General features: G+C 42.8%; 3 protein-coding genes across 5 annotated transcripts in view; 2 read left to right on the top strand and 1 right to left on the bottom strand.

Annotated features, from left to right (window-relative positions):
- pde9aa (phosphodiesterase 9aa) overlaps positions 1 to 1,040 on the top strand; it is a 33,150-nt gene extending 32,110 nt beyond the window's left edge. For 2 of the 3 annotated variants that reach the window (XM_074658280.1, XM_074658281.1), the window contains exons 17-19: positions 326 to 421; positions 496 to 557; positions 645 to 1,040. In XM_074658280.1, coding sequence (XP_074514381.1) covers positions 326 to 421; positions 496 to 543 — 144 coding nt within the window. In that variant the 3' untranslated portion in view covers positions 544 to 557; positions 645 to 1,040. The remainder of the gene's footprint in view (positions 1 to 325; positions 422 to 495; positions 558 to 644) is intronic. The other variant, XM_074658282.1, reaches the window with a different exon arrangement.
- Positions 1,041 to 6,088: 5,048 nt separating this feature from the next.
- Positions 6,089 to 15,614, bottom strand: wdr4 (WD repeat domain 4). The gene is made up of 11 exons (XM_074658296.1): positions 15,456 to 15,614; positions 14,593 to 14,664; positions 14,256 to 14,402; positions 13,970 to 14,126; positions 13,045 to 13,157; positions 12,887 to 12,947; positions 12,030 to 12,134; positions 10,380 to 10,444; positions 8,097 to 8,283; positions 7,047 to 7,116; positions 6,089 to 6,454 (listed from the first exon to the last, which is right to left on the bottom strand). Exons 1-11 carry the CDS (start codon positions 15,536 to 15,538, stop codon positions 6,264 to 6,266), a joined length of 1,251 nt encoding a protein of 416 aa, XP_074514397.1. The 5' UTR covers positions 15,539 to 15,614; the 3' UTR covers positions 6,089 to 6,263.
- A 551-nt stretch (positions 15,615 to 16,165) lies between these two features.
- LOC141782206 (uncharacterized) lies at positions 16,166 to 25,325 on the top strand. Its single transcript, XM_074658295.1, has 7 exons — positions 16,166 to 16,220; positions 16,396 to 16,464; positions 18,762 to 18,867; positions 20,478 to 21,542; positions 22,874 to 22,937; positions 24,072 to 24,196; positions 25,006 to 25,325. Exons 2-7 carry the CDS (start codon positions 16,420 to 16,422, stop codon positions 25,035 to 25,037), a joined length of 1,437 nt encoding a protein of 478 aa, XP_074514396.1. The 5' UTR covers positions 16,166 to 16,220; positions 16,396 to 16,419; the 3' UTR covers positions 25,038 to 25,325.
- The last annotated feature ends 1,155 nt before the right edge of the window (positions 25,326 to 26,480 follow it).

Here is a 26,480-nt window from a genome sequence, read left to right as displayed (position 1 = left end):
TACTATATTTACTGTTCATCTGAATTCTGAGTGTGAAACTCATGAACTGCCCTCAAAACTTCCCACAATGGAACAAAAAAACGTGTGTTGTGTTGCATTTTACAGATGTAAAACGAGGTGTAAACATAACTAGTATAATAAGTAAGTAAAAGAGTAAACTACTACTGAGTGTCTTGTTATAGAGGGAGTAGAGAATGAAACCATCACATAGAAACAAACATGTCACTGCTTAAAATCAACACTTCTATAAACACAGCGAGGATACTGACACTGTGTGTGTGTGTGTGTGTGTGTGTGTGTGTGTGTGTGTGTGTGTGTGTCCTAGCTGTTCCCACAGATTGAGGAGGCGATGGTGCAGCCACTCAGAGAGTCAAGAGACCGATACGAAGAACTCAAACAGATTGATGACGCCATGAATGAGGTTGGTGTGCGGATGCAGTGACTTTGTCCTTGGTGCAGATTGTGACTGATAATAACAAGTGATGTTCCCTTCAGGTGCAGAATAAGAAAAGTGAGAACTTGACCATAGGGAAGAAGAAGTGAGACTTGTTGAAAAGGTTGGAAGAACAGAGCTCGCTGAAGTGTTTGCTGTCGGTGTATAACCAGGTTTCTAACTGGGGACAAATCAAATGTGTCTGTTTCAGCACCAGTGAGCGTGGAGCACGAGTGAAGAAGTGTGACGTAAAGTAAACTGGAGTTGTCGGACACATTGAAAAAGCTTTCCATCACTCAGCTTTTGTTGTTGAAGAGCAGAGGACGGTCAGCAGGGTGAGTGATCTGGGACAATCAGGTGGATCTGAGACAGCAGCTCTGAGACAGCGTTACAGACTACGGATGGACTCGAGGACCAGTTGGACAATCCAAAGCCTTATCAGGGAATGTCGACATTTGTACAGCACAGACCACTTCAGTGAACAATATTTAGATACATATCTGCTTTGTTTTTTATTTGAAATGTGTTGTTTTTTACAGATTGTACAGATTTTTAGTGACTTTTGTTCTTTTCCTACAAAAAAAATAAAAGAATTACTTTAATTACAAAATCCTGTCTGGACCGACGGCGGCTCTGCTTATTCATGTTAACAATATACTTCTTTCATTTCTTATCTGCAACACAGCCTCTTGAAAAATGGTTTCAGACATCCAAACCTTTTCAGTACTCCATACTAATATACTAAGTAAGGGATAATGTACAGCGAGCCAGTCATTGTTGTGAAAGAATCCCCGACAGGGTAATGCTGCACCTCGACGTGAAGCGGAGGGGTCTCTTTCACAACAATGACCCGCTAGCTGTACATCATCCCGCTTATTACACGCCTACTTACTGAAGAAATCTATATTTTGACACAAAAATGGTCCGCCAGAGTCTGACATCTGAACTGCGCCTATAGCAACGGTCTGTTATACATAGCAACGGTCTGTTACAGAGAAATTACAGACCGCAGAGCGCTGTGATTGACCAATCAGAATCGAGTATTCAACACAGCCGTGTAATAAATTGTATGAAAATGTAATACTAGCACAAGTATGGCCAATTCACAAGGCTGGGTTAACGAAGCAGCAGTCAGCAGCTGCCCTACAGCCCTACACGCTCACTTAGTCTGTGATCATTTCATTAATTGCAGATTTGAATATGCTCAAAGGACGGTGTGTAGTAATGAGCCTATAGAGAACCGTCTCTTTAGCATCTTTCAGCTCATTGTTCCGCTTTTAGGACTCTCACAGCTCTCATCAGCCTCGTCTCCAGTAGCCAGCTGTTCACTGAAAAGTTCTGAGGAAGTTCTGAGGAAACCCTAACCCTAACCCACTTGACACCAGCTGCTCAGCAGCAGCAGACAGCACACACAGTGAGAGACCAGCTGGTGAACAAAGTGGAGCATTTAGCAGATAAAGAGACAGATATGTCCCTCAGAAGCTGGTGGAGCAAAACATATGTATGAGGGGCCGTACAAGACAATTTATTCTTGCACTCACACACACACATACATTCTCCTTTCACATATATAAACTGGGAAAAAGAAGTTAAAAAACTTGTGTTTTGGTGGATTATTTCTCTGTTGTATCAATGCTAATGGTCATTGTATTTTACATCGTTGGAAAGCCTGTTTATTTACCTTCACAATGATGTCCAACTTGTAAGGATCATGTATTTGTGGGATGAGCAGCACAGCTGATTATGTGGGTAGCGTCCAAGAAAAAATTTCCAAAATGCTCTGTCAATGGTAAACAGTGTATTCTCCTGTTGTTACTGACTCTTGTTTTGAGTTGTTTGGTGGATTGGATGATTGAACTCTCCATCATTAACAAGGAACAAACAAGATATATTGGCCATTTTACACTTTATTCATTTAATACACCGTCAGGAGCCTCAGTAGCGGTGGAAGATCCATACGCAGCCACAACAGCCTGGCACCTCCTCATGCTGGTCACCAACCGGGTCACACGTTGCTGTGGGATGGCGTTCCATTCCTCAACCAGGATTCGTTGCAGGTCAGCCAGCGTGGTTGTGTTGGTCACTCTAACACGTACAGCACGTCCAAGCTGATCCCACAAGTGTTGAATTGGGTTGAGGTCTGGACTCTTGGCAGGCCGTTCCATTCTCTCTACTCCCACATTGTGGAGGTAGTCTGTGATAACCCTGGCTCTGTGGGGGTGAGCGTTGTTTCTTGGAGGATGAAGTTAGGTCCCAGATTGTGGAGATATGGGATCGCCACTGGCTGCAGAATCTCATCCTGATATCTCACTGCATTGAGATGGCCTTCAATGATGACAAGCCTTGTTTTGCCAGTGAGGGAGATGCCGCCCCCCCCACACCATGACACTGCCCCCACCAAAAGCTGTTACTCCATCGGTGCAACAATCAGCATAGCGTTCTCCACGTCGTCTCCATACTTTGATCCTGTCATCCACCTTTCGCAGACAGAACCTGGACTCATCACTGAACATGACATTCCTCCACATGTTCAGGTTCCATTGTCTGTGTTGTCGACACCAGCGCAAACGGGCCTGACGGTGAAAGGCAGTCATTGCAGACTTCCTGGTAGTCTTATGAGAATACACTGTTTACCATTGGCAGAGCATTTTGGCACATTTTTCTTGGGCGCTCCGCACATAATCAACTGTGCTGCTCATCCCACAAATGCATGATCCTTACAAGTTGGACATCATTGTGAAGGTAAATAAACAGGCTTTCCAACGATGTAAAATACAATGACCATTAGCATTGTAACAACAGAGAAATAATCCACCAAACACAAGTTTCTGAACTTTTTTTTCCCAGTTTATATTCTTCTCACACATACATAGTGTGATGTGACTGGGCTGATTAGCTGAATTGACCACAGGTGTGCCTGATTGCAGACTCGGATTTGAGAGACAAAAAGCAGTCGAAAGAGGGGAGCCGAGGTTGGAGCATCTGTTATACGGTGGCTTGGAACTCTGCGGGCGGTAGGGTGTCGTTCGTAGCCGTTTAGAGCTGCCGGCGATGGAGACAGCCAAAATAAGGGGTTAGTTATTCCAGTGTGAGGAGGGGAGGTTTGTTGCCTCCTGTAGATAGTCAGGACCGGGCCATAGAGGGTGCAGTAGCCGCCATCGCTCCCCGTGCTGGCTCACGAAAGGAGAGCCGACGCCCAGCAGCCACCATCGCTTGTGCGGGCTCACTACAGCGACGACAACGCCAGCTGTGTCCGTCCACGCCGTTCAACGAACCGGGGAGCGGATCATTTTTCAGTCAAATCATGCAAATAGTGATACAAGCACCAAATTTGGCATTTTGATTGCAGAGGGGTCACTAAGCAAATATAAACGATTGGCCACTTGAAAATCCAAGATAGCCCTCAAATTAAACTGCTTAGAAATTCATCTACTTGGTTGATTTGAGTGATCTTGGTGTCAAATTATATGTTTTCTAGCATGCTGGATCTAATTCTGATCATTTTAATAATTTTTAACTGCAATATGGCGGCCAAGGAATCAAGCATCAAGACCGAGACGTTTCATTTTCACGCCGAGAAAGTGTTTGTGAAGCTGAAATATCTTGCACGGTCATTGCGATACGAGGAGACAAAGCCATCAGCACCAACAGGAAGTCCCTGGATGCTCGAGCATCTCATGAGGAAGCAGACACTAAACAGACACAAAATGGCCGTATCGCCATATTGCAGTTAAAAAATGTTAAAACTATCAAAATTAGATCCAGCATGCTAGAAAACAGATAATTTGACATCAGGATCACTCAAATCGACCAAGTAGATGAATTTCTATGAGAGAAACCAGCAGGTCAATTTGGCAGCCATTGTGAAAAATGACGGCCATCTTGGATTTTCAAGACTTCACTTTTTCATTTTCAATATGGTGCTTGTATCACTATTTGCATGATTTTTCCACTATCCGCTCCACTAGGGGAATTGGACGGCGTCCCAAGCATAGACCCCGGGGGAGGGTCTCGCCGACCGGGCGAGCTAAGTATATTATTAGATAGTTATTGTGTTCTATATTTTAGAAGTGTTTTAATAGAGTGGGGAGATGAGCTACGATCCTGAGTAGGGAGCTCTTACCTTAAATAGGTGACGTGTGGATTGCAGTGAGTGTGCTGTGTGGGTTGACCAGTGTTAGGTTGAAGTGCCTCCAGTAGAGGGTGATGATGGCATGCAGTGTCAGAGTGGTGTGCCTTTAAGCTAGAAGTCTAGCCCTGCTGTGTTGAACTGTGTGATTTCACATCTGTGAGAGCTGTGGATGCTTAGTGGACGTGCAGGTCTCTTGGCGTATCCCTCCTCCCTTTTTATGAATTGTGGGGTTTTCAATAATAAAGATGGACTGTATTTTGTATACATTTGTATTCTGTGGTTATTTGAAGGTTCTGACTTAGTGGCAGTGTTTTCCTACCACATCTAAATGAAACCCATATTTATTACAATATATTCTTCTCACACATACATATATTAGGATTAATACATATACCAGGATTAATGACACATCAATGAAGACATCATTAATGTCATTAGTATCACCTGTGCTTTTCCTACTAAACTAGTAGGAGTAATTATGATAATATAAAACTTAAAATATGTATACTATTAAAGGGGCACTCCACCGATCTCACATAAAGGTCAGTTTACTCGTCACAAGGAGGAAAACCTCTGAAAACATCTTCTGTGGCTCTGGAAGGAGCTGATGATGTCATAATTACATCATCAGGGTCATCTCTGCTCAGACAGAAAGCCTGCATTATAAACTGGAGATGTGGGGTTCAACAAGGCTCTAACTCAATTCAGTGGATTTCTATAGTATCAAATCCTTTTCATATGGAGCACGTCTAGACCGTACTATCATTTACAGAGGCCCAACATTCCTCCGTGAGCAAGCACTGGGGTGACAGTGGCTTTAATGATAGACACTGACATGCATTATGGGAATTGTAGGATCCAGTGTTTTTGGAGCTTGACCAATACTAGAGAGTGAAAATCAGGATATCTCGGCCTCTGCTGTTCATTCTTAATTAATGAATCTGTCTTTTGAGTCCCTCAACGTTATGGAAGTGACATACTAAATAGCTGGAGCACCCCTTTAAATGGATCCAGTGAAGAGGTAAAGTGATGTAGTGTGTGGCCTTAAATGTGTAGGAGCGGTTCGGTTCCAACTCTCCAGCAGTTGCCAGTCTGGATGGAGGGGAATCAGAGTCCTAATCCTAATCACACACTAATCCCTCCTCTAGTCCCGCTGTTGGGAGTGATGCAGCACAACCTCTGGATTAAACATCACAGCTTCCAGGCTCAGCTGGTGAGAGCGCTCCGGGAAAGTGCTCCATGTCTAGAGCAGCGCTCGCTTTATGGACAGTTTGAATTCAAAATGTTTCCACTCTACTCACCATGTGCTGCCTCTCACAAACAGGACATTCTGTGGTTCTCATGCAAATCAAAGACATTCTTCAAATCAGAGACAGAAATTATGTTAAAATATGTGGTGTAATAGACAGGAAGTAACGAGAATAAAGTGAGGAGCAGCAGTGAATGTGAGGAGAGGGCGTATGGTGCACATTCACAAACGGCATGTGTCATTCGGCGATGGTGGCAGGAAACAGAAGGCACAGTTTAATGTTAGCTGCAGCATTTATTTTTAACATAAAAAATCCATCTATACAGGCCATGTGGTAAAGCACGCACTCTCCATGTGCTTCATCCAATGCACACGTTCAACTCAAAAGATTCATCATTCAAATCATCAAACATAAAGGAAAATACTGGCTCTCTTTTCTAAGTGTCCGTTCAGGTCGATGAGCGAGTTCCAGCTTCTGACGTCTCCTTCCTGACCTTCTTGTTGCTGTTTGGCCTCTGTGTCTTCCCCCTCTTCAGCTGCTGCTCCTCCAGTCTCTGCTGCTTCTTCTGCAGGTACGCCGTCACGTTGTCAAAGCTCACCTTGTACAGATGCTCGAAGCGGCTGTCGGCCCTCGTGGAGGCTGTTGTTTAAGAGACCAGCAGGGGGAAAAGGTTGGTGACATAAAAAAATAGAAGGTGTAGACATAAACCAAAAACATTTAACTTCATACTCCGGTCATATCTGACTCTTTAATTCCTCCCGGTCATATGTTGCTCTCATCTGAATTTATCTCAACAAACACTGTATCGTGCTTTATTACACGGCTGTGTTGAATGCTCAATTCTGATTGGTCAATCGCGGCGGTCTGTAATTTCTGCAATAACAGACCGTTGCTATCGGCGCGGTTCTGATGTCGGCGCGGTTCTGATGTCGGCCTCTGGCGGACCGTTTTTTTGTGTCAAAATATTAATTTCTTCAGTAAGTAGCCGTGTAATAAGCGTGATAATGTACAGCTAGCGGGTCATTGTTGTGAAAGAATCCCCTTAAGGAAGATGCTGCACCCCGACGCAAAGCGTGTGAACTCCCAGCGAATGTCATGTGACACTGCAGGTTATTTCTGTCTAGGGCACGAGTGGGGCGAGGATGAGAGAGGGAGGATGCGGGAGACGCACTTACATGAGGCCAAAGGGCCACATGGAAGTGTGTGTGTGTGTGTGTGTGTGATGACTCACCCTCAAGTGTCTCCCAATGTGGCTTGAAGGCTTCAGTCACTCTGTTCAGTTCAGGGCTCTCAGCATCACACTACATGGAGCAGGAGAGTGCACAGGTCAGTATACACAGGGGAGAGAATTATTATAATAATAATAATAATAAGAAGAAGAAAGATGGCCAGTCAATACACCACTGCAGAATTATTATATCATACAAATACAGAAAAAGCTCCTGTACCAAACTCTCTACCAAAAACACATTTAAAGGGACTGTTTGTAAGAATCAAAATGGGTTGTAACAGCGACACCTGTGGCCGTTAAGTCAACGAAAGTCAGTGTCCTGTTGCTCGTTGCACTGTTTTGACGGGTGCTCGCTCACATTCACGTAGCGCGTTCCCACGGGCGAGCACCCGTCAAAACAGTGAGGCGACACACATCAGCTAAAACCACAATATCACTATATTTCAGCTGCTTGGCAGTAATGTTAGCTGACCAGACGAAGGTCTCTCCATGAATCACTGCTGGTCCTAGTGTTGGCTTTTCCTGCCTCAGCCTCCCGACCGCGGCCGGAGGAAACAGGGAAGACACCGGCACCCGGTCGGAGACGATAACGTAACTCGCTGCGGAGCCCCGTCACTTCACAAGACACGGGAAACCTCTGTTGGTCTGGAGGAGCTGCAGCATTTATTTCTGCACAAACGTCCACTGTACATTCACTAGATATTCTCAGTGCTAAACTAACTCTTCTGCAGTGTGGAGTGTGCGCACATGCACGTGAGGTGGAGCGAGCTGAGTGAAGGCAGGCGGGCAGAGGAGCAGAGGAGCAGAGTACAGCAGAGACTCCGGCCCTGGAGACCAAAGCTACGGTCTCTCCCGCGTCCAACACTGTTTAACAGACGGGCTTCACTAGATAGAACTTTGTGGTTTTGGTGCTTCTGTGTAGTTTGTGGAGTCTGAGTCTGAACAGCGTAGCCACACCGACCCGGATTGATTTATACCTGTAAGAAGTTACAAACAGTCCCTTTAAATAGATCAGTATCTAAATGTGTATGGATCAGTATCACTCTGTACCTCCCAGGAGTCTCGTCTGTGCGTGTACATTTGGAGCGGTACGTCACCGGAGTCCATCAGTACCCAGAGCCGGCCTTCCGGGTCAAAGGCCATGTCCAGGGGACAGTGGGGGAGGGAGAGCCTGCTGTGTGGGACGAGCTTCTCTTCACCCTCCCGGTCCACAGTGAACAACTGGACCGAGGACACTCTGAGGACACACAGAAGACATCAATCAGTCGATCACTGGGTTGATCTATCAAGAAGTGATGGCCTCACTCTGTGCTCCTCTTTACCTCTGACCCACTTTAAATGTCACCGATATGTACAGTATATACTATACAGCTCCTCAGGGCCCTTGTGCCTCTATAGGTCCACAAATACATTTAACAAACAGCAACAGCAGAAATAGCCTGAAGTCAGCGAAGGGGTCACGGTCATGTCAAAGCTAAAGGCAGCTTCCTGTGGGGGGAAGGGGAGGGGGGTTCACTCACTCCTACATGGTTGGTAGGTTTTCAACTGTATTTTTTAACTGACTCCTTTACTAGTTACTTAGTAGAACATGTGATGAACTCAGTCAGTTACAACGTTGAAATGAAGAGTCTGACAATAAATCACCTTTAGCAATATAAACAACACTTATATCAGCAACGCAACATGTGGGGGTATCTTTACTAAGCCTGTCAGAAATTGTATTTATTTATTTATTCACAGTTTTGTTTATTGAAATGTTCACGGCATACATGGATCAGCAGCTCAGTTTTTATGTTCCAATACCCATTTCTGTACAGGTAAATGTACACAGGTAAATACCTCTATACATGGGGAGATAGAGAGATAGTAGTAGTGATAACAAATATTAAGGTAAAAAAGAATTTAAAATAATAATAATAACAAATAAATAAAATAATACAAAATAAAAATAAAAATGAAATAAGAGAGAGATATTAAACATCTAAGTAAAAACTAAATACAGACAAAGACCGACACACACGCTCTCTTTGGTTAGTTTAGTTATTTAGTTAGATTAATATTGTGTGTTTCACCTTTAACTTGTAAGGGAATGCTTGTGGCCTCTTTCATGTTGCATAATAGTGAATAATGATGTCAAGAACTACAAAATCCTTCAACTTACTGGCTATTGATATGGTGATTTTGGGATATTCTTGTTATTGAGTTCCAAATTGATAGTTTAGTATACTTTATGGGACTATTTCTATGAGACTACATTAATCATTTTTCCCTTTGATAAGAAGGTTGGTGCCGTGAGGTCGTTTAATGTAAATGAAATCATATTCAACACAATTAATACTTATTTTGATAATTATTACTTTTGATAGCCATTTTAATGCTTTTTTGAGCTACTGCACAACGTAATTGTTGTACCCTGTTATTAATACATACTGATGATTTATTAATATTAATTTTATTTACATCAATAATCATCTTTAATATTTGCTAATGACCAGACCAGCTCTTACCTGCATCCCCAACAAAACCGCCTTTTCCCCAAAAGTTAAATTTCAGACACAGTTGAGTGGTCAGTGTGGAGCAGCAGCTCATGTGCTCCAAAAAGCGACATACGAAGTTACCAATACTTCGAATCATGGCGTTTATTTTCCCTATTTCCATAGTTTGTCCACCAGAGAGCAGTGACAAGTTTATTTGTACACTGTAAAAATGGCCCACTCAGTACATTCTGTATCTTTAGTGCTGACATGATTAGATCAACTATTTTATCATTTATCATGCAAACATTCTTTCCATCCATTTTCTCCAATGTGAGGATTTGCTGTTTTTCTAGTCTCTCTGTGCTGTGGACTGTTGACCTGATAAAACAGGCTATTTGAAGAAGTCATTTTTGGACTCTTGACATATTTTGATTATAAACACTAAATAATTAATCATTAAAGCAATCGACTAATAGATACCGAAAATAATCTTTAGTAGCATTTCTACACATCTCGTTCACAATTCTTAAAAAAAACTAATTTAAGGGATCTTTATTAAAACCTTTGTTTATGTAACACAACATAATATTGGCTAATATACAGTACACTGGCTATGGAGGAATATTTTAATGAGGAATGATTTCAGGTCGCACATGCAAACCTGCGTATAACAGTTTCATGCTGTTCCACCAATCGTATTTAACTCCCCTTTCTTCATTTTCCACTTTATACCAGGTGCATCTTGTAGACAGAAAACACAGAGTAGACAACAAAGTCCAACCAAAAGGCAGAGGCAGCATCCCGACAAATAATCCTGTTGCACGTTTGAACAGAACGTACAGAGAGTCACACTCACCTTTCACACTGCACCGCTACATGGCAAGCATCAGGGGAGCTGGTGATGCGGCACACAGTTGGCTTCTGGGAAACAAAGACAGACTGAGTGGTGGAGTCATCACAGATCTCTTATCGATCTTTTTACAAAATAGGGGTTAATGTTGTTGTTATCGCCAACTCTGCAGAGTTTTGTTCTCTTTCAGCTCATTGTTTTGGTGTTCTGGCTGTTTCCAGTGAAAAAGCTCTGATAAACCGACTGTACACCACACTGAAATAACACCCAAACTGTAATAGTGTGGCATGATCCTTTTAAGGAAAAGAGGCAATACTGTGGCAGTATAGCTGCACACTTTTTTACTTTGATTTATTTATTCTCAGGGACAATGCACATACACCAACATCACTATAAATGGGCCAGTGTTCTCAACTGTTGTCCCTCGGCCTTGATGTTAAAATTGTCCATTAACATGTTGAACCTGTTTAAGAACAATAAAGCGGTTTGAACATGTAAATGCCACCATACTGCAGTTTCCCATGTTGACAAAACAAAGTCATGTGAAAAGACCACCACATAGGCTTGCATGTGTGCATTGAATCCATGTAGGACATGAGGGCAAGGAAGAATAACATACAGAAAGAATATTCATCTTTCAGACTTAACAAAGGACATTTTCAAATATTTCATTCCTCATTTGTTATTACATTTTGAAAAACAATGACCCTGAATGGGATTTAGTTTGGATCCAACGTCCCTGTCTGCTTCTGTGGGCATGGTGGTAGTGGTGGTAGTGGTGTGGGGGGGGGGGGGGGCACTGAGAGGCCTAAACACGCACAGCTGATGTTGCCATGAATAACCTGTTGAAGAATGTCACAGAGAGAGAGACATCTATTCATCTCCTCTGGACTAGAGGAGGGTGTACAGCCACTCTGACGATCAGTTCACTGATCTGAGGTCTGCTCACCAGAGGGCTGGTTCACAAAAGCAGAATAAAGAAATCCAGGATAAGAGAGAAAGGGAGGCTTGACCTGGTCTAGTCAGTTCATCCTGACTTTATACGTTTCATGTTGGCCGAGCCAGGCTGAGGAGGGGCGACTAGGTTAAAACCAGGTTTAAGTAATTCAGATAGATGGGTCGATCACAGATTTACTGATGCTGAAATGGAGTAAACGCGTTGCGCACTTTAAACCCAGTGAGAAATATCTACTAATGGGAGATTACGAGGAAGTAAAGCACATAATATGCAAAAAGGAGAGCCGGCCGCCGGCCGCTAATAAAACAGCGACAAAAAAAGTAGCAGACAATAGCGGACCGACTAAATGCGTAAGTAGCATAAAAATGTACATTCACTAACCACTGCTGTTAACTGAAACCGCCATAATTATAGCATTTAAGGAGCTACTTGTCACTTTGCCTTAAAAGTGAGCGGTGGAAGTTATTATGTTATTCAGCAAATATATATATATGTATATATATATATATATATGTATATATATACACACACACACACTGTATATAGTATACTCAGTGACACCATAGTTGCTGAGATATTTCAGTGAAAGCCAATGAAAAGTCAAAGGATCACTAAAGTCATCAGGACAAGTTACAGCCTTTTTGTTGGAGGTACAATAAGTGTTGTAGGGTGAAACACGCTGTGGTTACCGTGGTTACCTTGTGTTTGTCAGCCTCAGAGCTCGGTGTCTCCTCGAGCTCTTTGAGGTCCAAGCTCTGCAGCTTACGGCCGGACTCGTACTCCCACAGCTTCATGGTCCCGTCCTGACAAACACAAACACACTTCACATTACATCCCATTGGGTTCAGTTGATCGTCCCTGATGGAACCTCTGGGTCACTTTTGATATTACGCTGTCAAATTTATATGTATAGTAGATCTGTGCTGCATTAAAATTCAAACTTGTGTCCTGGTAAAAAAAAAAAAAATTCTGGTTCGATGTTCATGGACTTTTTACGTGGCCTTGTTTGATAATCAGATTTGAAGAATTATTATGGTTTCTTTCCACCACTACCTATACTCTGCCATCTCTCTACAGAGATGAAGATTGTATAGAATATAGTATGTGACAAGATGTGGTAAAACAAAGGGTCCAAGACCAAAGAACAACGTGTTAACAACACAGCTATACTCCCTAAATGTTTGTGAAATCATACCAAGATGTGGAAATGACTAAAATCTTTTTCCATTCATAAGCAGCTTAAGAAGCTAGTGCAGCTTCTGAAGCTCCTGATCAGAGAATAAAAACACGGATAACACGTTGAGAGGCACAAACAGCAAACACTGAAGAACATGCTCATCTTTTTCATTTGATTTGCAGCTGATTCAGAAGTGGTTGGACTTCTGAACCACAACAGTTGTAGCCAGAATGAGAAATCATCTAGCAGGTGGAGTCACATCTCCACTCAAATCTGAACTGACTATAAACTAAAATGGAGAGCATGAAGCTCATAATAGTGATAGGTGTCCTGTGTGCATGTGTTTTTTAATGTAACTTGTGAAATGTACACACACACCCCTGATCCAGATAGCAGCCAGTGAGGAAGACCTGGTGGGACCAGCAGAGCACTGACAAACCTGACAGGAAACAGGAACAGTAATGATCAAGTCAAACTTTACTAATCCTCAATGAGCGCGCACACACAAACATACACACTAGTGCTCCGTTACTCACTGTTGGTGTCCCAGGCAGAAGGACTGGATGTTGTACGGAGACCTGAGGTGGCTCACTCTGATCTTCTCGTCCCGGTCGGCTGTGATGATGTACTTGTCGTCCGGCGACATGCTCTGAAAGACAGCAGAAGGGGGACAATCAGTCGGTCACTCCACTCAGGTGGACACACATTCAGACAATGCGTCTCACACACGTCTGATGGGTCGTCGGTGAGCGTCTGTCTAGTTTTTCCGGTGTGTCCCTCACTGTCGGCTCTAGTCTGCCCCTGTCTGAGGTTTCTCGGTCGATTCAGCATGTTGAATCGGCGGCGGAGCTCGTCGGTGAGAGAAATCACTCAGATTGGCTGTTCAGCTTAAACCAATCAGTGCAGGAGAAGAGAAACGGAAGTGAGGAAAGCAAGCCAATGAGTAAAGTCAAGAGGACAAACACAGAAGACTCTTCTCATTGTTCATCTTCATCTCATCTGATCATTCCAACACATGGATATTTTCATAGCGACATGGCCATCTGGAATATGAGGCTAAGTGGTGAGTGAGAGTGGTGTGAAAATGGTTCATTTACGTATCATAACGGCTTGTATATCCGTCGTCCTCGCTCTTCCTGTTTCCCTTTTTGAATGATGAAAACAGATTACCGCCACCTGCTGGTGTGGAGAGTTATTTCCTCTCACGCAGGCGCAGAACGTACGTGCTAACTGACCATTGGCTGTAGTCTTTGCGGTGAGTTTGAGGGCAACTAGTTGGCAAAGACAAAGGTGACGTGAGGCGAAGCAACAGGCGTTTTTTTCTCGCTGTACTGGACTTACACCGAACAGTGACTTCTGTGTACCGTTACGCCACTAACTGGGACTATTTCAATTTAAAGGTGAATCTTTAAACACATATTGTTGTCAGTTGTCCTGACTACAGTCGTTGGTGTTCCTTACTAAAGCTAGCAGCATGGACAGGTGGCCCATCTTCAGCTCGCACTCTCTCTGCGGCTCCACCACTGAGAAGGAGTACACGTCTCCTGATTTGTCAGACGCCAGGAGCTCGTCCTCTGCCCGGCTGAACATCAGGGAGGTGCACCTCCTCACCACCCACCTGCGTAACACACACACACACACACACACACACACACACACACACACACACACACACACACACACACTATTAACACACCTGGCATCATTATCTGTACAGTACATGAAGCTGCTGAGACGGAAGTTGTACCTGATGCTGATGCACTGCCATGACGGCTCACAGCGAAACAGGACCAGCCTCTTGGTGTCATCAGTCAGCGCCACTAGCTTTCCAGATGGAGACACGGCGAAGGCAAGGACTTTGTCACTTCCTGATTCCTCTGTGGCACCGCCATCACTGATGACAGGAGACAAGATACAGCTGTTACAATTACAATTCATACTCCAAAAAGACTATTAATCTTTCCATTTTCTTTAGATCTGCGTCTAAATAAATGCTATAATTCTGACTGCAGCCTCACACTGTCAGGTGGCCAACATACAGACTTTAGCACTTCCTTGACAACCTGGAGTCTGTGCTTGTTTACCTGTTGTTATCATCCTTGGTATTCTTTGGTGGCTTCTTCTCAGCAGTGCTGCAGTCAAACACAAAGGATTCTCTGCAACAAACAACATATAATGACTTGTTATTTTGAACCAGTGCTCTGATCAGTTTACCTGTATCTTTCAATAACATGAAAATAAATCACTTATTCCAACTGAGCTCCCTGTTGGTGTAGATTTACCTCCTGGTTTGTATGATTTGAGGCAGATAATCCTTCCCTCACTCACCAAATGTGGAAACTAACATCACAGTTTCTCAAAGTCAAGAGGGGATGTATTTAAATGTCTTGTTTTGTCAGTCCCAAAACCCAAAGAGATTCAGTTGAATATGCCAGTAAAGAGAGAAGACAAAGTTGTCTTGTGTTTAGACAAGATTTCACATCAAGAGCAACCTGCTTCCTTTGTAAAGGAAAAAGGAGTCTGTAAACCTAAAGTTAAGGCTATATGTAAGGTATTGAGGTATTTTTATTACATTGTTACCGTGACTCAAGCATTGTGCTGAAAGTCTCAAAGTATACAGCTACAGAGGAGTCTTCTTCAAACTATACTACTGTCAAAAACACAAGTACTTTCTCCACTTCTAGTCCCAGTCCTGCTGCAGCCAAGAGGAGGAACACTACTCTTACTCTTCCTACTGCTTGCTATGACCAGAACAGCATCTTTCCACACATGCATGTTGCATGTGCAATTATACCTTATAAAAACCTGGAAATGAACCTAGACATGCTCCATGCTGCCAGCTAGCTAACAGAGCTAACAGTTAGATAGTAAAGATAAGTTGACCAACAGGTAAATGACATCCAGCAGCTTTATGAATCAACCGAGTAGAGTTCAGAGTGATTCCTACCTGTCCTGTTTGCTGTCAAGTGCTACGAGTTTCTTGTCGCAGGTGAAAATGAACCAGTCTCCACAGAAAACCACAGCAGCCATGGCTGTTGTGTGTGTATCATGGATGTATTAAGATGACGTGTGTATCATGCGACGGTGGCCCATGCGGAGAACATTTTTTTGTCTCGCACATATTACGTCACCAGCCACACCACAACACACGCCCCCTCGAAAAAAGTACAGAATGTACACAAGAGAGCTGCTGATGAAAGCCTTCCCTATGTTAAATACATATACATTTATATGTGACAAAGCATTCCCTATATTACATATATACATGCATATATGATAAATAAAGCCTTAAAGCTTACTATAGCTGCCTTTCATCACGTTAAAACCACTCAAATCTATCACATGTAGTAGGACAGGTTGTGGACAGGAGAGAGTGAGCAGCAGAGACCTCATCTCTATACAGTCACAGTAACGTTACATAGAATAACACCATAATAAACACATAATATAAGATTATAACTAGAAATAAAGAGACAACAGCAGGACAAACAAGAGGACAACACATGCAGGGCTTTGGACTGGAAGGGGGCGTGACTGTCTCATTCATGTGTTACATAAAAGACACTGACTGTGGACGGATCAGTGTCCATGTCCATGTCCATGTCCATGTGTCTGTGTCTGTGAGTTGCTTCTTGGAGCACCAGTACCACCAGGACCACCAGGACCAGGAGAGAAGCATAAAACAGCTTCATTTATTTAAAGGTAACCACATGTATTTAATAATGAGTTGCTGCTGTTTGTCTCACTGAGACGAGGTCGGACACGTTTTGTGGTTCTGTTTTTCTTGCACGATTATAATGTAACGAACTAGAGTTAAATATGTTGAGGTGGTTGTTGTCGTGTTGACTTGTCGTGTATTTATTATTAATGCTCAGCAGCAGCTCCAGTAGTACAGGCTGTTCTAAGGAAAGATGGCGGCTTCCTTGCTGAGGATAGGACGACTGGGCTGTGTCAAGGTAATCCATGTCTATCGTCAACAACATCAACCATGTGTTATACTCGGTCTGTTTACCGGGCTGGTTCTGCACCGACTGGACCGGGTCATCAGTGGTCTGACTGTGTCAGTTAGCTTCACCACAACAACGTTATTCAGTCCTATAAAGCTAACAATAATGGACTCAATGCTTTAAATGTGTGTTTATAAAAATAAAACAATGAATTGGTGAACTTATGCATTATGAAACTTGAAGCACAAACTCGAGCCAGTTATTGCAGACTGTTTCTAGGCTAACCATTAACTGTTATGAGCAAGGGCTATAGAAGGAGGCTAGGACACTGGTCTAGAGGTATGGGGTATGACGCATGCGCAGTGTGACTCAAGCAGCGTTTACGATTGGCAGACTAGATCTTACTGCGCATGTGCAATACCCCGTAGATATGACGTGTGACCCAGCCTCCTTTCCATAGGCCTTGGTTATGAGGCTAACTGCTAACAGAGCAGGCTCTGATCAGACACACAGGCCTGGTGGCTGCAGCTCACTGCTGCTGCTCCACTGCAACCTGCAGGAATGTGACTGTCTGAGCAGTCAGTACAGTCACTTCATTACAGTCACTTCATTACACTGGAAACTGTCCTGGGATAAAATGCTACTGGACATGTTTACTTGGAAGAATCTCATTTGTGTTGAGACTGGATTTAAGGCTTTTTGTTTCACAAATCTCTTCCACTCCACTGACCTACCAGTGGGACAGAGTGGGACAGTGAACACAACGCATGCTGTGTTCACTGTCCCACTTAGTCCCACTGGAGTGGGACAGTGAACACAACGCATGCTGTGCACTCGGATATTATATATTCAAACCTGCAGAACTTTATTTTGTATTCTAGTGGAGAAACGAAAGTTTCAAAAGACAGAAAGTTGGCTGAATCTTTGGGAAATGTTGAGGCACAAGACCTGTCATTGGCTGGACTGGTGCAACCATATAATGGAAGTGTTGCATCCATTAAGAGCTGATATATCAGATGCATTTTTTTTCGAATCCTAAAACTACTTAAATTAAAAAAAAAACTGTTAAGGTCCTTGAAACCTCACCAATACAGGAGGGTGTCAGTGACTTCAAGTCTAATCTATGAATTCATATCTGAGTAAGACATTCAGCTACAATGTGTTAAAAGATGTGCAATGTTTTTATGGATCTGCACTGGCTACTATTTAAGGCTATGAAAACAGGAACAGAACCTGGCAGTTTCTCATCGTGTACTCTGTGGTGTGTTTTTATGTAACATCTGCCAAAGACAAAGACCTTGAACGTTTCATATGATGGTGAGAACGTATGGGAAGCCCCAAGACTCTTTGCAAAAATGAACACATAATGTCAGTAGCATAGTCAAAAGCAGAGGCCGTTTTAAAAGACGGAAAATCTCAATTAATTGTCAAGTGCACAGTCCTTCTTGAGCCAATTTGAATAAGGTGCAGTCGCTATTAGATCCAATAGATCTAATTGATGGATCCAACACAGACACCTGGGCCTGTAGCTCTGTCATAAGCTCCGCAGCAGTTTAAGGTTTAAGACTGTTTTTGTGTTGTCTGGACCAAAACCACGTGGTGTCTAAACCCAGCTGAGGTGTCCTGTGGAGATCACTTTAATGCCACTAGAGGTCATCATATCTGAGCTTTAGGTTAAACCTGCTGCAGACCTTGTATAACTAAGGGTTAAGGTCATATATAATACAGTATGAGGGCAGATTTCAAATCATTGTCAATCTCCAAAAGTTCAATTCTTTCACCATGACAGGTCTTATGAAGGCTGTGTGTGTCAAACTAATGTAATATTGTGTACATTTTAAAATGGCCACATCTGCTTCAATTCTTTTTAGTCAATAGTAAGAAGGTTACTGACTGTCTGACAAACTGAAGAGGTTAGAAAACAATATCCTAGATGTTTTGTAAGATACATCTTGCAATTCTTATTTAGGCGAATACATTTTACACATAATTGATACTTAAGTAGAATGTAAGGTGACAGTTTATTGTAGGGCAAACCATTTTTTTTTTTTTACAATATGACTTGTTTTCACCTTACATGTAATGGTTAGACTGATAATTTGTGTGAATTTCTATCATTTTTTGAGAATAATAAATATACAGCATTCTGTGGCGCTCCTCTGAATCACCTGTGTGGGGTGGACCTTTTTCATCTGGTTTAGCTGAACCTGCTTAAACCACAGCTTAGATAGTTGTATGCTCAGTGACTTTGTGTAGAGTCCGGTGGAAGTAAATCTGCATGTGTGTATGTGTTTGTGTGTGTTCAGTGTTTGCAGGCTGAGAGCTGGAGTACTCTGAGTAGAGCACCTGCAGCTGCAGCCCTGAGCACAAAATCCGGGGGTTCCAAGAAGCCGTCGAAAAAGAACAACTCAGGTAGGTTTCAGAGAGTCACTGCTACTGTCCCAACATGTGGCCCAGCCTTTATGATAATTGTTAATACAGTCCGACAGACAGACATGCAGTCACATTATACAATCCAGGTCAAATGATGGTATTTCTGAGTAGTACTGTAATACCAATATATGTCATGCCTTGATGAGCCGTGTAGTGACCATTAAAGCCTGAAAGCACAGAGAGGTTTTCATAAGATGTGCATTAGTGAAAGAATAGTCTAACTAATCTACCATGGGTTATTACCCTGACGTTGGTGGAGATATGTTCTTCTTCTGCAGTCCTCTGACTGCTGCATTACGCAACAGTTTGAGATTGGACCCAGATATACTCTACTACATTGTTAAATATTTCCAAATAAGTGGTAGTTGTGAATATTATGCAGAAACCATGTAACTGGTAACAACATTGTTCAGCATAAAGCTGGGTTTAAGTGTTTGTGTTTGACATTATATAGTTTGGAGAAAAGAGAGAGCAGAAAACCATTCCAAATATTCAGTATCAATATGCATCAATACTTCCATATTTTTGACAACACTACTAGAACCAGCTGCTTTTGTAAACTTTAACATTTGCAAGATTGGGCATATATGGCACATCTGTGTGGATGTGTTGCTTGGTGTATGCTCAGGTTATGAGGTGGTGTTAGATTACTGATGAATACAATTCTACTTTCTGGTCAGCCTCTATTTTGATGAATAAATTATCATCCTTTGTTGTCTTAAAGAATGTATTTGATTAGTACTGGTGACAGGAAGTAAACAATTCCCATACTGACAAACAATCCATCCAACAGTCTAGTTCTACCCAAGAACACAAGGTCCCAAAGGGCAGGGCTCTTCTTCCCTCTCTTGTCTAAACTACACAATCCATCTGCATCCAGCATATGGGAAGAAAGTGAGACACACCAACGACTTCTAATCTTTACTGCTGGACAGTTTGAACGTCTTCTCACATCGAAGAGGATTTACAGGTTGCATTGAACTAAGATTCAGCAATTTACTCACAAACACTTCATTTTGTGTGCCGCTTTTACCTTTTATTATTCAGGGATGCTTGCACCACGCTTCAGCCTTTTTCACTTCTGGCTTTCCTTCTACAGGTTTTGAAGATAACTTCACTTACTAACTGTCCCATCAGCTGGCCACTTTTAATGTGTTTGTTTTTGTTTTTTTATTAGAACATACTCAGTTTATCTCAGTATAAAGCTGTTGTGGTCAGGGTTACAGTGGTTCTTTTCTATTAGGACCTTGGGAGAACCTCAGGCCACAACCAATCTTGTAAAGAGGTGTGAGCTTTGATGGAAGCATAAATAACTCACTAGAGTGGTCCCTCTTTCCTGACCCCTCTCTCTCTGGAGTGTAATACGCATTATGTGTTAATTATATTATTGCTTCAAACTCATCAAATGCTTTGTGTGTTTTACTTCTGAGTGCTTAAAGGTAAATTAACCAGACACCACCTTCCACTATATCTTTGGATTTTCCGTGTAAAATGTTGACATTTTGTTACATGTGGGTTCACTCAACCATATACATATGTTTAAAAAAAAATAATGCATCTTGTCTGTTTGCCCTCCTCCTTTGTCCTAGACAAAGACCAGACTAAAACATACTTCGATCTAGAGAAACTTGTCCAGCACAAGTCATATGAGTTCCCCAAGAAAGGAGTTTCAGCAGCAGCAGCCACTGCAGCAGCAGAAGCTGCAGCTAAACCAGCCGCAGAGCCCACGCCCTCTGCTGCTGCACCCGAGGCTGTGGTAGAAGCTGCCGCCCCAGTGGCTGAAGCCACCCCCGTTGTCGAAGCGCCTCCCGCTGTCGAAGTAGTCTCTGAATCTGCCTCAGCAGCTGAAGCCGCACCTGTGGTTGAGGCTGTCGCAGAAGCCGTACCTGTGGTCGAGGCTGTCGCAGAAGCTGTACCTGTTGTTGAGGCTGTCGCTGAAGCTGTTGTCGAGGCTGTCGCTGAAGCTGCACCTATTGTTGAAGCTGTCGCTGAAGCCGTTGCCGAAGCCATACCAGTGGTTGAAGCTGTCGTTGAAGTGGTTGCCGAAGCTGTGGTTGAAGCTGCGCCTGTGGTTGAAGCTGTCGTTGAAGCGGTTGCCGAAGCTATACCTGTGGTTGAAACTGCAGAATCTGTAGCTGAAGTTGCCGCTGCTCCCGCAGCGGAGGCTCCTGCTGAAGCCGCTGCCCCTGCAGCTGAAGCTGCCGAAGCTCCTGTTGAAGCTGCTGCACCAGAAGCCGCACCAGCAGAACCTGCTGCTGAAGTTCCTGTCGAAGCTGCCCCTGAAGCCCCTGCTGCAGAAGCTGCACCAGTTGTTGAAGCTGCCCCTGCTGAAGCACCTGTAGAAGCTGAAGCTGCCCCTGTAGAAGTTGCTGCAGAGCCTGTAGAGGCTGAAGTTTCTGCCCCAGTAGAAGCTGCTGCAGAGCCTGTAGTGGCTGAAGTTTCTGCCCCAGTGGAGAGCACCGAGGAGCTGGTGGACCCTGCTCCGGTCCTAGCTGAAGCTGCCCCTGTAGAAGCTGCTGCTGAGGCTGCAGCTGAAGTTTCTGCCCCTGTGGAGAGCACCGAGGAGCTGGTGGACCCCGCTCCGGTCCTAGCTGAAGCTGCAGGAGAGGAGCTGCAGGTGGACGCCCCAGTTGAACCAGTTGAACCGTTTGAGGGTACACGCCTACAACCTCCCCCCTCCCCCACAATCCTTCTCTTTTCCTCTGTGGACCCCGCAGTCTACCAGCAGTCATTATCACCACCTTATATATCAGTATATGAATATACAGTAGTCGTTTGTGATGAGTGTAAGGATAAACTGTAACGATACCTGACATCACAAACCCACTTCTTTTGTTCTAGCCTTGCACAGGTTGGTCCTAATAGTCCTTCAGTGTTCCATTTTTAGCCCATAATCTTCTCCATGCTATAATTCCACCCATGTGGCTGGGTCACCTTTCATGTAGCTGTAGTTCAACTCATTGTCTGATAACTTTGTGCCGCTTCAGCCATCTTGCATATGATGCATGTCTTAACCGCACTGCATTTTGCTTCCAGCTGTTTGGCACGGTTCATTTCTGATTTCTCTCACTAACGTCTGCCTGCTTGCTGCACTCATTTCATACTGCCTTCCTGCATACGTCTCTGTGATCTGTTCTTGCCACCTTTCACTCATTGCTTTTTAATTTAATTCAAGTCAAGTCATGACATGTTTTCTTTGGTTTTTAAGATCCCAGTTTTTATTCTTTCCCAAGATGTTCCAACATGATAGAAAAATAATTCTCAGCACTGTCCGTCATCTGGTTTTGTGTTGTGGTTTTATGGAACTGCTCTGCTTGTATTTGTATTGGTGATTGTTAAAGACTTAAGTTAATGTTAAAGGTACTGTTTCCACTGGTGAAGGAGAAGGTTGCAGCTGTCGCCTCTTGATTTCCTTTTTTTTTTTTTACCTCAAACTTCTCTCCTCCTCCTCCTCTGTCCCTCACACTCCTCACACCTCTTTGGGAGTCACATGGTAAAAGTAATATGTAATCAGTCCCTACATGTGTGATCCTATTGTTGGGTGTATTTTGTTAATGGATAATGTGTAAATGTTCTTTCATGGTGACACTGCACCCTGGTTGCTGTGTGTGGAGTCACAGTTGGAAGATTTTGAATAGTTTCTTTGGACTTCACTGTTAATGTCTTGTTTGACTGGACTGTTGGCAACCTCTACCTTACAGCAGTTCTGTAAATGTGTTGCCTAGCATGACCTTTCACAGCAACCTTTAACCCGTCTACTGACCTGACCTTTCACACGTTCTTTCCTGTCTCACCCTGTACCTGGCTACTCTTGTCTACCACTCCCAGGTGCTGTTATGTGCATGACGGTTACGGTTAAAAGTGGATTGGTTGTTTTTTTATTTGTTCTAGCCAAATGGACAGATGATATCTAAACATGATCCTGGTTTATTGGGATTTTTCTGTGAAGCGAAAATTCATTTTATTTCATTTATATTTTTTTCAGCTCAAATGGACCCAATTCAGAAGCTCTTCTTGGACTCCATACGCGAGTACTCCACAAAAAGCCAGTAAGTCTCACTACCTCCACATAACAGGTTATAATGTTTGTTCTCTCAACTTCACGGAGCTGTTTCTGTCGTCGGGCTTAGCTGGGAGCTTTAAACGGTAGCTCCGGTTCAGCTGGACTGCAGCTAAATGGTAGTTAAAATGTGCAATCAGTGGTAGTTACTTTGAGGTTCGCCCCACACAGGTGATTTGGATGACGGTTGTTAATGCTACTGTATATGTTCAGTATTCACCTGTCAGCTGATCTTATCTTTAACACAGTGGGAACAATATACAGTGTGTGCTTCAATGTCTAGTTGCACATTTGATCATGTTATTACATTTAATTGCAGTGGGAATTTATCTTACAATGCTATTACTGTACTATTTTATGGTTCTTATTGTATACTGTATTATTCTATAACTGACCTTTTCAATTAATCATCCAAAGGCTAATCTCTATAAACAGATATCTGCATATGAATGTAGAATTTGTAGCAACAGGACCAGATTTTGGTATCCGAAGCGTTCTGGTTTCTGTTTTGTAGTATTGACCAACAAATGGTACTCAAACTCAATGGTGCATTTGTTGGGACTATTTTCAGTGGAGGATTAATCCACATCTGGTGCTCTAGTGAGTATTAGTGGCAGCAGGACGGTGTGTGTGTGGTTGAGTCAGAATAATCTACAGTGTGTGTGTGTGTGTGTGTTCATTGTGCTGAAGGAACATGTCACTCAGTGACACACTGATGGGTTTTAATAGATTTTAAAGCTTTATGTCACAGAGGAAGAAGATATATCAGGCTTTAGATACACACGTTCCAAAGCCCAAATGACTGAAATGGGAGTCTCTTAAATGTAGGTTGGAGCTCCTGAGCTCGGTATTATATATTTATATATTGTGTATATATATACAGGATTTTAGTCTGGGAAACACGAAAAATGATAGATGGTGAGGCAAGTTGCCCTTTTGCAAAAAAAACTCCTGAAAAACAGCTCCTAAACTAAAATAAATGAAGCATGATTTTGCCAAACGTGTGTTCCATCAAAAGGATTGAAAAAATCTGAATGCGCTGATTTGTACTGATGATTCAGGCCCATAAAATGCATTCAGTCTGTGAGAGAATGAAATGGAACGTCTTTGTCCTCTCCTGTAGGGCTACTGGTGGGCTAGTCGATGCAGGTTCTGGGTACCAAAAGAACTTGGCAGAGGAGGTAACAAAGCTTCAGAGACTCTATGGTGGTGGAGACATCGAAGCTTTCCCAGTCTTCAAATTCACAGGTGAGTCAAGTTCATCAACTCAGTAACCTGCAAAATCTTGGAAGTTATGTTTTCCATGTGTCCGCACTATGGCCATAGCTTTAGTCTTTTGCTTCATATTCAGCTCAAATGGATGTCACCAACTGATATTCACATTGTAGTGCTAAGATTCAACTCACAATTATTGCATAATCTGCCTCAAATTGATACGGTACAGTCAGACACAGACTGCAACCAAGATTTTATTAGACCTGTCTCGCACCGTGTAACCATAGACTGTATATCAGAAGTGGACGTTTCACCGTAACATCACCCGTTGGTCTGTGGACTCCTGCTTCAAGCCTCGAGTTCGGCATTTTGTTCGTCGCCATCTTGATCTTTTACAACCAGAAGTGACACGAGAGGGTGGAGCTAAGTACAGCCGAACGCTGAATAAGACCTTTTTAGACAACCAAAAAGATTATAATTAACTTTGATGGACTGAAAACACCCTGTGACAGCGGCTGCAAGTGATTGTGGATATTCATGGTCCCCAGAGGTTGATTCTTAGTATTTTTAGTGACCGCCTGACCCGTCTTGTAACACCATCATCAGGTACACAAAACCTATTAATACCTAATGGGTAGAGTGCCAGGGGGAAACCCTTTTACTGATAATCAGCTGTGTGAGGTCTTGTTGTCGGGAGGCTTTGATCAGGTTTCAGAAAATGGTAAATCTGAATATTCATTGACATTAAGACCAGCAAAAGTAGCATAAGGGAATTGGGAAAATATAAATGTGAGTACATAATCAAACCTGCACTGAGTCAATATCTCTTTGTGTTTTTTCAGAACCCAAGTTGGATGAAGTTTCCCAGAAATGAACATCAACACTTTGAAATTGAACTTTTCTAATGTCGCCTTTTTTCCCTGTACATCTGTGTGTTTACCAGTCTGCTTAATGTCAGAGTTACAACTAACCGTAGCCTCTCTAGCTTTGTATGTGTGAGAATAGAGCTGTTGCAGTAGCTGGATATTTAAAGGGAATGGAAGCTAAAGCATTAGATGTACATTTTTTGGCAGACAAAGTGAACTTAGAGCTGTGAAATAAGCTTTGCGTAGATTGATCCATGGCGGAGCTGAATGTGAATTAAAAAAATATATAAATCCCAGTTCATGTTTGTCGGATGAATGCTTCTTTTTTGCTGCTGTCAGGGAACGTGGGACATCAGCATCACAATAATCACTCTATCTATCCATCTATAGAGCTGAATCTACACATCTATATCAGAGAGAGAGATCTAGATAGCTAGAACGTTACACCTCTGGAGGATTATATAGAGAGGGGAAGATGCAGTCTGTTAGAGCTGGGGATCAAACCGACAACCTTTGTGGCAAAAAACAGGGAGGACATATGAGTGTTATAAGATAAGATACTCCTTTATTAGTCCCGCAGTGGGGAAGTTTGCAGTGTACAGCAGCAAAGGGGATAGTGCAAAAAAACAAGATGCATCAGCTAACACAGTAAAAAAGAGCTAAACAAAGTGTAACAAAATATGAACCATTTAAATAGAAGGAAGTATAAAAATAAGAGCAGTATATACAGAATTGACAATAAACAGACTTAACAAAATTGCACGAGTGGAAAATGATATTGCACAATGAGGATGAATGAATGAATGAAATTCCACCTGAAAATAACAGGCTATTGTCAGTTTTTCAGACCATGGCAGGTCTCACCTGTGTAATATAATGAACCTATATTGTATATTAGCATATATTGCACAGTAACACCCGTCTTAGCTATATTTGGATGTCGTTGGTAGAAAACAAGAAGCAAAAGTTAAACTGAGATTTCTACTGGTCACCATGAGGTCACCATGAGGTCAGCTCCAACACTTTAAAAGACACCCCTGAAACACCGGAATGAGACCGACCAGAGTAACGTTACAGTCTGAGTATTGACTATCTACCATGTTGTCTAAATGTGACGGTGACAGAGAAAAGCAGAGGACAGCGCCCGTGGTTCGAACCCCTGGTCCGCGGACCGGTGGAGTAGAATAACCTTGTAACATAACATTGTATAGAAGTAACCACTGAGCTAAACCTCTGCCAAACACACAACAGACATGAGCATTATATGTAGCTGAGAATGAGGAAGTAAAATTCAACAGTTACAGCCGGTACAAAGTGAACAACAATCCAAGTGAGTTTATATATTGTATGATGTATAAAAGTTATAAAATGTTTCTCTAAGCTGCTGAAAGACGAATTGACTATCATGTTCTGAAGTAGATGAGTCTGTTTCCTGTTTGTAGGTCTGATAA

Source organism: Sebastes fasciatus, chromosome 14 (assembly GCF_043250625.1).
Source record: "Sebastes fasciatus isolate fSebFas1 chromosome 14, fSebFas1.pri, whole genome shotgun sequence".
Taxonomy (NCBI): domain Eukaryota; kingdom Metazoa; phylum Chordata; class Actinopteri; order Perciformes; family Sebastidae; genus Sebastes; species Sebastes fasciatus.
This window is presented reverse-complemented; position numbering and strand designations above follow the sequence as displayed.